We start from the raw sequence: 16,438 nt of genomic DNA, 5'->3' as shown, positions 1-16,438 counted from the left end.
AACACAAACAACTTCAAAATATTCGCAAATCTGCCGCCTGACGTAACTGTGACGTCTAAGTGAATTGTCATGATGGTGAAATGCAAAGTACAGTATAATTGCAATATTGCAATGAGGTGTATTGACTGAAATCATTGAATTATTGTCCGGTAAGATATATATATATATATATATATATATATATATATATATATATATTGTAGCGAAGCCATGGAACATAGTAATGGGCTGCTCTCTCCAGCGCCTTCTAGTGGGTCGTCCTCTTTGTTTTCTCAAAGGACGCCGCTCGCGCAGAGAGTTCGTGCCTTGCCGTGACTGTCACCATTACTCATTGTCGTTGAGTGCCGTCTATTAAACACCTTCACAATATATATATATATATATATACACATATATACTTATATATATATATATATATATATATATATATATATATATATATATATATATATATATATATATATATATATATATATATATATATATATACGGGAAGTAGTTAGTCAAGCAATTGTTTACGGAACAAGATTTGGAGACTGTGCGCGGAGCATCCAACTTTGGTTTAAACAGAGTTGTTGCTTTCACCCAGTACTGCGAAGCACTTTTCTTTCTTCTCGGGCACCGATCTCTTATGACCACAATAGTTTATCAATTCTTGTTTCAAATCACATTTTTGGACGGGCAGTACAAATTGCAAAATACTGTTTATGTATTGTTTATGTGAAGGACGACCGATTCTTTCAGGGGGATGTATTGACATTCTGGTATTAAGAAGTGCATATAGGAAGTGATAAAAATGCTGCGGCAACGTGAAGAACAGAAGTATTGTGACTTCGCGTTGGCAAATTTGAAAAAATACTGTTCAACCATATTGCAGCTTCAGGATCGCAGTGTGGCGTTCGAAGTAAAAATGTGACCAATATATCGTTATGTAGTATTCTTTGCTGGTAATTTATACATACATTAATATTTTTTTACGCCATATTTTTTTTAATTAACCGAACTACAAGGTTTCGTGGAGTTTCTCGTCAGTACCATGACGTTAGAGAAGGATTATAGCGCACACCTCCTGTGTAATGTTTGTGCAAGACCTAAACGTCCTCGCGGCATGCCCAAGCAATAACGCTGTAAGAGACGCCAAGCAGAAACGCTGCTATAATAAACGATATAAAATTAACTGCCCGGTTGTAGAAGCAATGGGAGAGATAGCATCTATGGACATAATGATCCAAGGGGCCAAAGCGTGCTGACTGCGTATTTCGTGACACTTTTCAGTACGTCCACAACAACGATGAATGTGTAAAGTATCCCGCATCTGTATATTTATAACATTGTTCCAGTGACACCTAACCTTTATTTGTTTAACACTTCATTGCGATCCTAAATAGCATCTAATGGTGGAATATACCTAATTGGCGTCACCACTGCTGGTGACAACTACCGCAGTGTGTGATCCTTTACAGTAAAGAACACCTTGACATTCTGTACTATTAACGTTGTAAAATATTGATTGTTCATTATTGCGATAGCATTTATATAGACACCATCGACGGGCTTTCCGAATATACGGGCTTTCCGTAAATTCCGTCGCCGTCATGTTCCGTATGAAGACCACCTTGATAACATCCCCCCGCGCATCGTATGTTTTACCAGCTGGTAAAAGCGCGCGAGCGGGGCGACGACCACGGCTGAAGCAGAAATGAAACCAGCCGAACCATCTCCGTTGTAACGACGGCGCATGCGATAGCATCAGCCCGCGTGCAAGGTGTGCCGTTGATTGCTACTGAAGCAGAGAGGAAACGCCCGCCCGTCTTGAAGGAGCATAAAGGAACGGGTGGGGGGAAGGGGAGGGGGGGTCGCTCGAGCAGCAACACTGAACTTTGATTTGAAGGGCGTCGCCGGCGTACGCGCTATCTCGGCAGGCATCAGTAAATGGTTCGTATACCTTCTACGTGCTGTGCTCTCAAAGCGAAGAGAGTGTGCAAAAAGAGTTTCTCTCCTTGAAGCGGTCGTATTCGTATTCTTTTACACCAGCATTTTGTAGAGTTACGCGAGATCGATCCAAAAGAGTTAGCTGCCAGCCTTACTTCGTCTAATATTACAATTTGCTGCTATCGCATTCATTGCTCCGACGTTGCGGTGAAATTGTAATCTTAAATGCAAAGTATTAATTAGCGAACCTTAGGCACTTTGAGTGTTATATCTATCTATCTATCTATCTATCTATCTATCTATCTATCTATCTATCTATCTATCTATCTATCTATCTATCTATCTATCTATCTATCTATCTATCTATCTATCTATCTATCTATCTATCTATCTATCTATCTATCTATCTATCTGTCTATCTATCTATCTATCTATCTATCTATCTAGCCGCCTTCGTCTGGGTGCTATTGTGATCGCCTCCTTAACTTGGTGTACACCAAAATTGGCATGGGAGGGCAAGAGCGATTGAAGAGTATGACTCCCTGGTCATAACATGAATAACGTGAAAATCCTGTCGCGTACGTCGTCAAACCCTTTCCTTCAGACACGTGTGGCACATACCCGTATACCACGGCACGTGGTATACGGGCCGTGGTACACGGTTTATATCTGCCCAGGAACGTAGAGAACGCACTTTGGTAATTGAAATGTGAGAACGTTAAGAAAAACCGACACCGTTAGCGTTGACACGACGAACGAAAGCGTAGAAATCGAGATCCCAGCAGGAATCAAACCCATCCATTTTGCGTGGCAGTCGGGTATTCTACTACAGAGCCACACCAGGTCTAGAATCTGCTTCGGAAAAACATCCAACGCAGCGTAATGTCGGAGTTGAGGTTGTAGTGCTGGCTATCTAATTTTATAATAAAACAATAAACACCAAACATGCGTCTTGCCTGGTTGACGTAAATTGTGGTTCCAATGTTGGCTACGCTATTGTAGCGCTGCAATTAGCATTACATTTGTATTCCTATATGATTCAGTAAGCTATATTCAAGCGTTGCTGGACCCCGGAGCAGTATACGCTAACGAAAGATACGTATGATGTTCACATCACCGCACCGTCGCATGTACTTCGTTTCGAAGACAGACGTCTGTGCTCTAACGTGAGTGCCGGTACTACGTCAGCCCATAAGCTACCATTTAAACGTCAGTTTAAGCCGTGTTCAGACTGCGTGCGCAACGTACCAATCGTCGGTGAGGATCGCGACCGTAAACTTAATCAACGTAATGAGCTTGTTCAGACGTTGTTGCATTTAGCATAAAGTACGTAACGTTTCGGGCGTAAATGTTGGCGGGTCCGCGACTTTTACCACCACTACTGATGCGACCGTTACGGCACGACCAATGGGCAAAGCAGTTTCGGTTTTCACTTTCCGCTCACAAGGCTTCCGGTATCCCCAGATTCCGCGTCTTCATGCGCGTCATGACGTGTAGCAGCGTGTCTGTGGAGCTGGTTTGCCCGTGTTCGTTGATGTGTGTTCTCGCGGCAAGTTCCACGACGAGTGCGGAAGGGCCTTCATTGTGCAGCGATGAGTTGCTCGTCGATGAATTGCGTCAAAGACCCATTCTCTACGACCAACGGCGTCATGTTGGAAAATCAGAGCGGTGATTGGCCCGTCGTAAAAAATCGTGTATTACCGAAGGGCTCAATGTGAACACTCGTCGTCGCTAGCAACGTAAACGGGCGTTACAGCAGTTACGCGATAGGAGACTTATGACAGATGCGACTGCAGTCTGAACGAGGCTTTAGTCGGCGTGTCTGGTAAGCCCACGATGCGCACACAACACCTCAATTTACAAAAACACGTCGATCCACCTCCTTGCGCTTTGCTCAAGGGCGAAAAATGCCGCATAGAAATACTGGCTGCCTGCTTCGCATAAAACCGATTCCCACAAGGCGTGGGATCTGCCGATTTTTTTTTCTGAATGCTGATACGTATGGACAATACGTTCCTTGTTTGTATTTTTCAAGCTACGTCTCTTGAATGAAAGACAATTCGGAAAAGTAAATAGCACGACGGTTTGAATAGTTGATTTCAACTGGTTACAAAAGAACATGGCAGGGAGCATTTACTTCGTGTTCTGAGAAAGGTATGCTGGCTGTACGAGAATTATAGTTTGTATGTTTCAACCTACGAGGTAATCAATAAAAGAAAATGGTATGTTTGTAGCAATGTTAGAGTGATAGTGTGCAAGGCAGGTACTTTGTGAGGCCAGTGTACAATTTATTTTGGCTTGTGTTTGAGTGCCTCCAAGACAAATCCGTGTACATGCATTTCTCGGTAAAGTACTATCACATTTATCAATAGATTGATGATGAGGCAGCATACATTTTAATCCACGAGCGTTCTACGATGTCTTGTTAGAAAGATGCGGCACACATGCAGCGGATCTGCAGGACACTCATGCACAGAAAGCTTGATTTGCTGAGAAAAGTCCTGCGTGCTTAAAAGACACACTTGAATTCTTTAATGAATATTGATTATGCTATTTCAAATGCAGCTTACATATGACAAGAGATTGTCACATCTCATGCAGTGTCTCAAACCTTCTCGGAGGGACCACTGAATGATATCCGATTGGTGAAACCAACTCCCAGGAGGAGGAATCGTGAGTTATACTGTACAGCATTTGCTGCTCGCACATTTATTTACATCTACTGGCTGCAGTGACACGCACAGCCTTGTGCTTATGCATGCGTATTTTCGTTGTGCCTACTTTTTTTTCAGGAGGGGGAAGGGGAAAGTGATTTGATAACACTGGCTCAAAATTTGAGGGGTGGAGGTATTCAGTGTGTAGCTGACACATTTATGGGCGGGAAGATTAGTTGGAGCTGAAGATACCGCGGTGACAACACGGGCCGGGAGCCTCATATTTATCAATTTCTTTCACGTAGTTGGTTCGCACTAGTTGTTTCAGACACTCTCTAGTTTCCGAATGTGTTTTGTGATTGTTGTTTGAAAAGAATGTAGAGATAGTAAAAATTTGTTGTGTAGCAACTGACCAGTTGGAAGACAGGACCTTATTGTCTTTTGCACGTCTTCGCACACAGCTATTCATCGGCTTTGTAATTCAGTACGAACTACTATTAAATGACCTAAACTTGGATTCATCTTCGTTACTAGCCTATCGAATTGAATATAGAGTTTGCTTGTGTATCGGTAAAATGGAGCAGTATAAGAAGTAACTCTGCTGGTATTGTGCTCACAGCAAATTGCCCAACATAAGAACTAACTGCTTGACATGTTCACCAGATAAGCACTCGGTGCGCGCTTAACAACATATCTGAAAGTGGGAATGACCATGTAACCGCTTATGTAATACCCCCTCGTGGGACTTTAAGGAAATAATGAATGAATGAATGAATGAATGAATGAATGAATGAATGAATGAATGAAATATTGGGCAGCAGGATCCAATGTAATGCCCGCACCTAAGCTTTTCTCTTTTGAAGCACTTAAGTATTCTTTAGGTACCATACTTCGTCGTTCTTTTAATACATGTAATTATAGAACGCGCACATATATTTATTGAGGCACAGAATAAAGCTTGTTGAAAAAAAAAACGCCCTGTCACAAGCTCGTACGGTTGATAAGGCTCAGACTGACCACGTTATAATAAGTGCGTCAAGTGTTTTTCTCATTCATTAACGTATATTACTGTGATTCTGGATCACTTTTTTTCGTTACTGCTCTTGATCGTCTTTCAGAAGACAATAATCCTTATTCTCACAATTTCTGAGAACGTTAATGCACTTCACGTGTCTGATTTCCCTTACCCTTTCTTTGCAGAAGGAATTTATTTATATGTCGACGAGAAAGACATCCCTTTCTTCCCAGGACCGCTTAACGTAAGATACATAACTTGATATAATAGTGGCCTTTGAAACAAAGAACGCATGTGGTTGTTCTTACACTCGATCCTGGTGTAGCACCATGCAGTAGAGTCGAAGGCTCGCATAAAAATCAAATAGCTTTCCTGGTTACGAAAGAACATTACTTCCACATCAACCCAGATGTTTAGGTAGGCAATGCCTTATGAAATTTTCTGATACCTACGGCGACTCCAACACTCAGCTGGAAAATAGTAGCATGTGGGCTTTAAAAGAGAAACGCACAATGAACGGACCGGAGTCGGCAACCGAAAGTCAGGATAGAAGCAAAAAAATTTCAGAGATAGATACCTTGAGAATGCTGGTAGGTTGCTGCAAGCTAATCAGATATATCCAAAATACAAAATTCACTCAAAACCGCAGTGGAACAGATCTCACTCATCATTGCCCCTATAAAAACAACGGTGCGGGTATGAGAAAACCAGATATCTTCCGGTTGGTAAAAAGTCACTTCATCAGTCGTACCACATCCTCGCTTCCCTATCGCAGTGCGAACAACGAAGAGGAAGAAAAAAGAAACCAGATATTAAGAATGGACTGCAAGAGAGGCCCAAGTTTACAGCGGCATACTTCAAACGACCAGCTACTGGCGCTTTGTTTACACAACACAACGGAGGAATGTACCGAAGCACAGCTACCAGCACAAGATAACTGCTTGGTGCACACTCTAAGTAGTAGTCAAGTCTGAAGAAGTTTAGGGCGTGAGGCACTAGTACAAAAAACTAGGTGCTCTTACCCTACCGGGAAACAGGGACAAGCGAAGCTTGGCATGTCTGTGCCCAGCCTACCATTTTTGTTTCTTTTTTTGTATCGCATTAAGCAGCGCTTCATCTGTTTCCCTTCCTCCATGCCGGGAATTGAACGTTCTCCCAAGTGGTCATCAGCGCAACACTTCTGTTGCTGCAGGCGAAAATGACGGTCACGCACGAAACAATGAAATGTAACAAGAAATACAACCATTAAATCTGGCAGCGTGAAGTGGCAAGTGCTCTCGACAAAAAATGAGATTACCATATCAGAAACGGCTGATCGCCGGCGACTTCACTATCGAGAAAGCATCAGTTATCTGGAAAAGGCGCGCACGGCTACCCATGTGACCGGTGTACCTTCGAGGACCTAGTTATGCGCACCCGCATTCCATTCACTGGCACAAATTATGCCACCGCCGTGGCCACCGATATCTGTAACTCATAGAAGCTTCGTCTAAAAGCACTGATTTCTCGTCAACACCAGGATTCACACCAACACGCCCAATTTGACCATCAACAAGTAGATAGATAGATAGATAGATAGATAGATAGATAGATAGATAGATAGATAGATAGATAGATAGATAGATAGATAGATAGATAGATAGATAGATAGATAGATAGATAGATAGATAGATAGATAGATAGATAGATAGATAGATAGATAGATAGATAGATACGACAGTAAAAGTGTGTTGTCTTTGCCAAGAAATTTTCGCACATAAAATCTGGACTGCTCGAAAAGCAGGTTGCATTAAGAAATATCATTAGAGAAGTGGGTGTACCTTAGTCTTGCGCAGTTATGGTAGACACCTGGGAAGAAAACATGGCATAGACTGCGTAACCTTAACAAAATATAACGCATAAGCGCAAGAGCACCACCTCTCCTAATACAGCGCTGACAGAATGAGGATAAGTGAATATCGTTCATCGGAACTCAATCTGCAATACATAAGATACACGCTAGTTACTCCTTGGCTAGTGAGAGCGAGCAGCAGCAGCGGCTTTAAACCGCTCTTTGTTCCAAGTGGAAAATGACAATATGACAAAAAAAAGATAAGAGCCATACCGAAGGTAAAAAAACTGTAAAGAGAAATTACCCTATGACCGTGCCAGTAATCCATGGTGTAGCAGACTCAAGGCACAAAAGCTCGAAGGCACAAACCACGATAAAAAATGTATGCGGCAGCATACAGCGTGAAAGCTTTAGGAAGTGCGATGCAGTAATATGGCTGCCCTTCAGTGACGCTCGGGCTCCCGGCAAGCAAGCGCTCGCGATCCAAACGTGCATCCGACTCGGCGCGCATCGGGAAAGGAAACCTTCATTTAAATCCAGTAAACACTCTTTCCTACTCAGACTCACTTCACTTTCCCTCCCCCTTGCTATACTGTCCTATACACGGCTATGCTATGATCCACACTCCCCTCCTCCTATTCTCTTCACCCTTACTTCCCTTTTCCGCACCTACTTGCCATGCTATACTACACAGGACCATGCTATGCTTTACCCCTCCTCCAATTTTCCTTCGTCCTCACCATCATATCCCTCCTCCTCAGCCCCACTTCCCATTTATAAGCATTGCTATACAAGACTACGAACGGCTCCACAGTGCTTTACCCTCCCATTATTCATTTTCATCCTTCTCACCCTCACATCTCTCCTCAATTTCCTTTTGCTAGCCCTTGCTATACTCTACTATACACAGCTATGCTATGTTCTCTCCCCCTCATTTTCCTTACTCGTCACCTTCTCATCGGACCTCCTCACCCTCACTTTGCTCTCCCACCCCTCGCTATACTATACTACAGACATGACTACGTTATGCATTACCCTCTGCATCTTCCTTATCTTCCTCCTCAATCTCACTTCCCTTATCCATCCAATTGCTATGCCATACTATATTATACAAGGCTATATGCTTTGCCCTCCAGTTCCTTTCCCTCGTCCTCACCCTCACTTCCATTTTCCACCACTTGCCACATTGCACTACACATGACTAGGTGAAAATTTACCCTCCCCTCCTCCTCATCACATCACCGATCCTCACCGTCACTTCTCTTTCTCACCCCTTGCTATGTGTACTACTACACTTGTCTATATGTTCTACCCTCCCACTCATGCTTTCCTTTTTTTTCACCCTCAAATGTCTCCTGACCTCTTTTCCCCTTTCCACCTCATTGCTATGCTATATTGCGCACGGCTATGCTATGCTCTACACCCCAACTTCCTTTCCCTCCTCCTCAGCCTGAAACATCTCCTCCTAACCCTGAATTCCCTTTCCGACCAACTTGCTGTACTATACTGTACACATATATGTTATGCTCTATTGCAAATCAGTTCTGCGCAATCCCGCAAGGTGGCGGAAGTGTTAAGAAAGGAAAAATAGACAACGACCCTATACACAAACGGGTGGTTGTCTATTTTCCCTTTTCCCTTTCTTCATGTTATGCTCTACCATCCCATCCCCCTTTTCCTCATCCTCCCCGTAAGATCTCTCCTCCTCACCCTGACTTCCCTTTCCCATCCTCTTGCTATACTGTACACGGCTATTCTAGGCTCTAGCACTCTCCTCCTCATCCTCCCATCTCTTTTTCTCGCTCCACTTCCCTTTCCCACGCCTTGCTATGCTGCACTTCACATACATATGCCATGCTTTACAATCCGTCACCTATATCCTCCGCTCCGTCACTTTCCTGACCCTTTGCTATACTTACATCACTGTACTTATATCACTTACATGAATTTGTCCACGTGGCACTATACATGACTATACTGTTTTAACCTCTCCCCTCCTCTTTTTCCTCGTTCCCAGCCTCACTTCCTTTCTCGAACTCTTACAATACTACACTATACGTGGCTATACTATACATCGTTTTACATGTGTAACGGCATGCGACGACATGGGATGACAGCACACGATGAGAGCATACCACAGCATGCGACAGTCCGGGCCCCTAAAGTGTACCGTACCCAAAAGAAATGACATGGAAAGTGTCCACGATTGTTAACATCAGGTAGAGTTTGCTGCACTAGCGAAACTCCTGTGAGTTTTCGAGGACAATGGAATACCTGTGTATTTCCCACCGTTCAGGTGGCCCAGTGTTTGAAAAATCGATAGTAGAAATTATATTCAATGAAGTACGCAGAAACAGTCAATTTTGTGTTGCATTTTTCTCGTTTTTTTTTCTGTAGCTCAGCGCTCCATCCTCCACTGTATACAACAATGTCGATGCTGAGCCACTGTATGCAACATTGTCGATATATTACAAACAAAAATAACATTCTCGCTTGGAGAGAGGAATAGAGCGTGTGATTGAATATACTCGTATAATTTCGAATACCCATACTGGTCCACTTGGTTTCTCAATGTTTGTACGCATAGTACAGCACAAGTCATGGACCTTGTGCTGTCGGTCAAACTGATGAAACAAGTAGTCGGGTGACCAAGTCATTACTATATAAATGCACTCGTTTTAGTTTTATACAAGAAAACAATTCCTTTTATTTCATGGCATGCTATGTTTATTCGGAATAGTGAGAAGATTCACGATATGATTCTGTTTAATATTTGCCTGTACATTTTTCTCTTTACAGGAACCTCCTCTAAGTGTTTTTGTTTATAGGATGCCTCCTGAACTTCCGAGAACAATACCTAGACTGCCACCAATACTCAGAATGCGACCAGCAGAGTAAAATGGTTGAACCAGCTTGGCCGACAACCGGAAGCTTCAAATGAGATAGGGCGCAAACCCAAATATAAAAGTGACTATGTTGAACTTAGTACACTAAGTACTATTTCGAATTCACGAAAAAAAAAATCGCGTGTTGTGTGAGAATTTTCACCTAGGCGTGAACTGATCAGCAAAGAAGAAACATACGCAAATATTACGACCACGTCTTCTTAATAACCTCAGCAAACGATCAATATAAAGCAACACATAGAGGTTCTAAAGAAGTGTGTATTTTGGGTGTATTTTTTCTTCCTTCAACTCAGTATTTTTAGGAATCTTGTGGGATGGATGGAATAATTGCAGTACCTGATCTTGATTACTACAAGTGCTGCATAATATTTGCGGCAGAAAGCCAAGTATGTAATCCTCGATTTCATAAAAAACAATTGCATTATGATTAGGGCTGCACGTTTTCGGATAAATCCCAATAAATCCGATAAACGCACGCCGGTAAAATTCTGTACAATTCGAATTTATCCGATAAACTTCGATTTTAACGGTCAGTATAACCCTGTTTCGTTCTTTATCGAAAGGGCGTGTCTTAAGCGGTCATTGATACATCGGCCGGTTTTCGCCGATATAAACGTTACCCCCAGTCAACAGTATATCGCAGACCGGACCCATCGCACATTTAACAATGAGCCTGTCGTGCACATAACGAGAGATGTCAGCGCATGCAGGAGACCCGGGAGCGCGAGACAACATCTTCATATACGGCCCCATGGCAGCCCTGGGACGCGCCAGGCGACATGGAATATACGGACCTCGTGAAGTATGCTTGCGTCTATTGCAACAAGCTTTAAGGTTGTCATACGCACAAACGTAGATGTTTTGTAAGGTTCAGAGCTGGGCTTGTAGCGCTTGTAAGTTTCTACTGGAAAATCTTGCAGTTATCTTCAACTGTGTCCTATAATTCTTATTTTGATTTTTGTGCAATCTTATTTTTCTAAGTGTATAAGCTGCACATGCCTCCTTCTATCACATAAGTATGCGCAGGAATTTGTTCTTGGATAAGAATTCATTGGACTCTTAGTTCACATGCCTCGATCGTCCTATCGCTTGGGTGTGCACAAAATCCGTTTTTGGATAAGTTAGCACTGCGCTGCTAGTTCATTTCTGGGTCGCTGGGGGGTGCGTGGATGCATATGTATGAAATATTTTTTTCCTAAAGTTCACTTGCGAGTGTAGCGAGTGTCGTCTCCTTGTCTCATTTGTCCCCGTCCAAACTGCGCTACTTCACTGTACGGTATATGTTTTGTATTGAAGTATTTGCGCTTGTGTGCTTTGTGTTAGTGGGTTCAAACCTCCCAGACAACGAAAATGCGCTTGGCGTGTTCTGATGTTTTTGTCTTTAGATACCATTTCGTGTGAGATATTTGATTATTGAATATAATACAAATTAAACTCCGGATTTTGGAGAATACCGGATCTACGAAAAATGAACTCCGGTAAACGCCAGATTTCCGCCAAAAAGTAAACTCCAAGAACACCCTCCGAATTTCAAGTTAAGTAAACACCGCACATTGCAATGATTGTGGTTATTCACCTGTCTATTCAAATTGTATCATAATCAGCCGCCACAAAGAAAAGTGCACTCGAGAAATCATCGAAGCAAAGAGTATAATCATAGAAGGGGCGAAATGTGTCAGCACACCGTCGATAGTGTTGTCAGAAAAAGAAATTATGTTCCTCAATTCGTCAGTGCGCTGAAATTGTTACGTGGCCATAAAGCGATGTATAGCAGATTTCCAATAAAAAACCAGTTGCTAGAGCGCTTCCGTCTGTGTGTCCGTGTGTCTTCCTCTAGCCCGTGTCTACTAGCGCTACCCTTCAAACCGAAAACAAGGAGCCGTAATTATAATCACACACACTGGGTAAATAATGCGAATAAGGCGGCAACAGGGGCTAGTTGGTACGACTTCATGCTTTTGATGCGCTGCCGATGGGCACGGACCAGAAGAAACGAGGAAAACAACACAGGGTGATGCGCACATTCACAGCTACTGTATTATAATGAAATTTACAAATTGTAGCTAGCGAACTTGCAATGTACCTCTGCAATAAAATAATTCTCGCAGTGGCACCAGTTTTGCAATATTTACTCCTACAATGGCAGTGGCATCACAAAATACAAGAGCGTTGAAATTATTTTGTACTACGATGCACAAAGCTAAGTTTCCGTTAACGGAAGTGACTAGACCAACCGTGCGTTTCTAAAGCAAGTTGGATGGCAAATATCTAAATTGTTCGCACCTTCTAGTTAATGTGCCATGAACATTAAGCGGCTGCACCACGCCCACAGCATTAAGCAAAATTAGTGGGAAATACGTCACTTTAGTGCATATGTGTACGTTGCTTTCGTTACCATTGCTTGGCGACAAAATTAGGAATCTTGCATGGATAAAATGGAACGAGTTCGCGCAGGGCAAGGTGGGTTGAAGGTCATTTGGGGAGACCTTCGTTCTGCAGTGGACATGAGGTACGCTGATGCTGATGATGACGCAAATATGCTTTTCCCTCAACACGTGTACTACAATACAGACGAAACAGCAGCATCGGCAATCTCAACGAACATAATGTTACATATATTTTGAGAGCTACAAATCAGGGAAGTTCACTTTTCTTGTTGCTGTTCTTGTCACAAGTACAATACTGAAAGCAGCGGTAAGGCAAGCTAATAATGGTCCATTTAAATGCTTCGTCATTCGCGCATACAAAAGTGGCCTGCGCGCAAACGCTTTCGCCCACCTGTCCTACGCAGGAGACGTGTGCGACGAACGTTCGAAGAGTGCTATGGCGCTTTGATAATTTTCGGTTGTTTGCTTCCCCTACACAATTACATATTCCATCATGCGTTCTGTATAACGACAAGAAAAACGTACTGATAAGAACAGCGACACAGAGACGAAGAGCCACTTTGAGTACTGAGTTTGCTGCCATTGGTAAGTTTCTAATCTCACATAACAGTGCGGTTACGTGCGAGAACTTAGCGATGCGGGTGACTATACCTCGTGACAACTTTCTGTGGCAGCACAACCAAGGCTACGGAACCGAATTGAAAACAAAGTGCATATATGTACAGTGAGAAATAAACGAATATTTATCGCCACATGCACTAATTTCTTTATTTTGATGCGATCATGTTTGACCCAAAATGAAGCGTTTCTTGCCGCAATCGATGTAGAGGGCGCTTTGCTTATACTTTGAATTAGTTTTCAGGTCGCACGTTAACCCAATCAAGAGTTTCGTCTCTACCAGTTGACTGCCGCCTTCATCACCGTCAATACCATCTGACAATATGAAGCGACGGCGTGTAGGTACAACCAGGAGCATATAGTTTAAAGCAGGCACGTAGCCAGAATTTTTTTTCGGGGGGAGGGGGGTATGGGGGCCCAAGGCTTAATTGTTCGAAAGAAAGTCTTTCCATAACAAAAAAAAGTTGCCAGGGAATATAGAAGACTGGACGAATTTCGGGGAGGGGGGGGGGTGGACCCCTTCTTTGCCTACGTGCCTCGTTAAAGCATGGTTACACAATCAGCCTCCCTGGTTCATTAAATTAGCCCTCTTAACCCTTTCGGCCCTGGCGGTGTCAATTGACACCATGACACAACATTTCCCCTAGCACCTCGGAAATGAAACCAAAACTCGCCATTCTTGGGGGAATACTTTCAATGATCCCCACTGCGTTTGACATCAAAATGGTGACATGCTTGCGGAGCTGGGAGCCGTAGTGAAGAAGAAGCTTGACCGAAGTCATCGGTGACGCCGTGGCGGGCCAGCTGAGGCGGCTAAGCGCAATTTTCGGGTCGACGTACCGAAGCTGTTTCAATGAGTATCACATTGAAAAATGGAGCGTGGTTCACATTTTGTGTACTCTAGTGAATAGCGGGAAAAAAGATGCCATTTTCTCTCATTTCACACCGCTGAGCCCTGATGACCTAATTTGATGTCATGTCTGTAAATCCATTAATAATTGCACCACTGGCTCAATTTTTTTGTTTGTGGTCTTCTGAGGTCATAACTATTAGGCAAACAAACACAAAAAATGTCTCCGAAGAAAATAAAAAATCCAGGGCTGAAAGGGGTTAAAAAAACCCTTAGCTACTACTCGCAGGAGGAATAGAGCAAAATACTTCAGTATCATTATAAGCGTACAAAGCGTGGTCAACGTGCCTGTCCATGAGCCGAATTATACTGTTCCGAAGTTTATTTTCGGATGCTCTGTGCGCATTACAATGCCCTGCAAAGTATATCCTCCATTATTTCTTCTACAATCCGGCCAGTTTCGCAAGTGTGTTCTTTTTCTCCTCACTGAATCTATGCGCTCCCTGTATCTAAGGCCTTCATGAGTTTATTCAACTCTTCTGCAGTGCTACTGCTCTGTATCCATGTGCTCAGTGGAATTTCCCCCGTTCAAGCACCCATACCCAATATTTTCTGCGACAAGCAAGATGAAATAGTGCAAAATATACGGAGTTGCACTAGTGTATCTGTAACCTCACTGTATTTATTTCTTTATTAATGCTTCAAATACCCCAGCTAGGGGTTTTACATGAGGGATGGGCTGTTATGTAGTGACAATGATTCGATGAACAACTTGAAGGCTTGTGGGTTGGATTGGAGCACAGCATCTCTGGGTAGTGCGTTCCAGTCTCTTGCTGTGTTCACAAAGAAGGAGCGAAGGTGCGCAGCGGTCTGTGCCGGTGGTGGGTAGACCGCTTTGGTGCGATTCGTGTGGCAGGACGGACGATGAGCAGGCAAGATTATTGAAGTGCTAGGAGAGGAATGGTAAAACTTGTGAAAAAGGCACAACCTAGATCTGAGGCGTCTTAGCTCCAAGTTTTAAAGATGTGCTTCGGATTTTAGTTTTGTAACACTAGTGTGGAACGAATAATCTGAATAGATGTAGCGAGCTGCGCGGATTTTGCACTGCTTCAAGTGCTTTAGTAAGGTTAGTTTGATGCGGGTCCCAAGCAGAGCATGCCGTATTCTAACTTGGGCCGGACGCATGTTTGATAAGCTAACAGTTTGGCCGATGGGGGAGCAAGGCGCACTGCCAGTATAGGTGAAGGAGCCATATTTACGCTAATCCTTAACCAAACTTGCGTGCATGTCGCTAATTGTCCTCTAATATGCGTAAGACTCGCATTACGTTTTTTTTTTGTTATTACCGATGGCAAGCTGCAAGATAGCTGTACTCATTCACACGGGGCACGCGGGCAATTCATACACTTGCCTGTTCCGGCTTCCTAACCAGCATGATGCCGGTGTCCATGATTGGTAATAACTCAGTAATACGCCGGTAAAATGTAGATTTACATGCCGGAAAGCTATACACTTGGGGTATGGAAGTTGTAGATCATCCATCGTATTACAAATAATGAAATGAACCAAACCAACCTGCTAATCTCTTACAGGCTAAACACAGCATTAGTCCTTTTATGAAAGATGAAACTGATATAATATAAAAAATACTACACTCGCAGGGGTATTAACATAAGAACAGCCCTACTACTCTGTTTGGTCTGCAGCAGCAAAAGACATTCTTTATCCTATTGTGTTATGTGGCGATTACACTTTGCACATTCTGTGGGAGCTCGAACATTTCGGGAGTGCATTCCGGCAGAGTGAAAAACCTCATCTGCCTTCACCCCTCTGGTTCGCCCAAACTGTAGTCGTAGTAAATGGAATACCCACTTGCTCTTCCCTAGCTTGTTTTTTCGCATCCTTCTACTGACTCGCTTGAAACATCTTCAATAACGTGGCGTCACTCTCATATAGAAGGTAGAAATGCCACGCAACCAAGGGGTTGTATTATCTGTTGGCAGCATCGATGCTTAGACTGATATAAATGTCTTTTAGTGGAAATAGCTAGCAAATGACATCGGGATTCCTCTGAGAAGGTACTGGTACCAGTCGAAGGCATAATAGGTTTGCGCAAATCTGGGAGCCACAGCAGCAGAAAACGCAAATATAAGGTGTTTAACGCATTTAAATCCGCTGAGAAACATTTTGGATCACGTGTACGTACACTGCATCTTATAGTACGTTTGCGTGAGTCAAGAGGCAC

The 16,438-nt window shown here is 43.1% G+C and overlaps 1 protein-coding gene across 9 annotated transcripts in view; it reads left to right on the top strand.

Annotated features, from left to right (window-relative positions):
• Nucleotides 1-16,438, top strand: part of LOC119402066 (putative uncharacterized protein DDB_G0290521) — a 44,023-nt gene that overhangs the window by 11,440 nt on the left and 16,145 nt on the right. For 3 of the 9 annotated variants that reach the window (XM_037669156.2, XM_049418489.1, XM_037669151.2), the window contains 3 exons: nt 4,534-4,605; nt 5,787-5,845; nt 10,232-12,086. The exons of 1 other annotated variant lie outside the window; for it this stretch is intronic. In XM_037669156.2, coding sequence (XP_037525084.1) covers nt 4,534-4,605; nt 5,787-5,845; nt 10,232-10,330 — 230 coding nt within the window. In that variant the 3' untranslated portion in view covers nt 10,331-12,086. Of the gene's footprint in view, nt 1-4,533; nt 4,606-5,786; nt 5,846-10,231; nt 12,088-16,438 lie in introns of those variants that run through there. 5 more of the 9 variants (XM_037669155.2, XM_037669154.2, XM_037669153.2 and 2 more) reach the window with 4 other exon arrangements.

This window comes from Rhipicephalus sanguineus, chromosome 8 (genome assembly GCF_013339695.2).
Source record: "Rhipicephalus sanguineus isolate Rsan-2018 chromosome 8, BIME_Rsan_1.4, whole genome shotgun sequence".
Lineage (NCBI taxonomy): Eukaryota > Metazoa > Arthropoda > Arachnida > Ixodida > Ixodidae > Rhipicephalus > Rhipicephalus sanguineus.
This window is presented reverse-complemented; position numbering and strand designations above follow the sequence as displayed.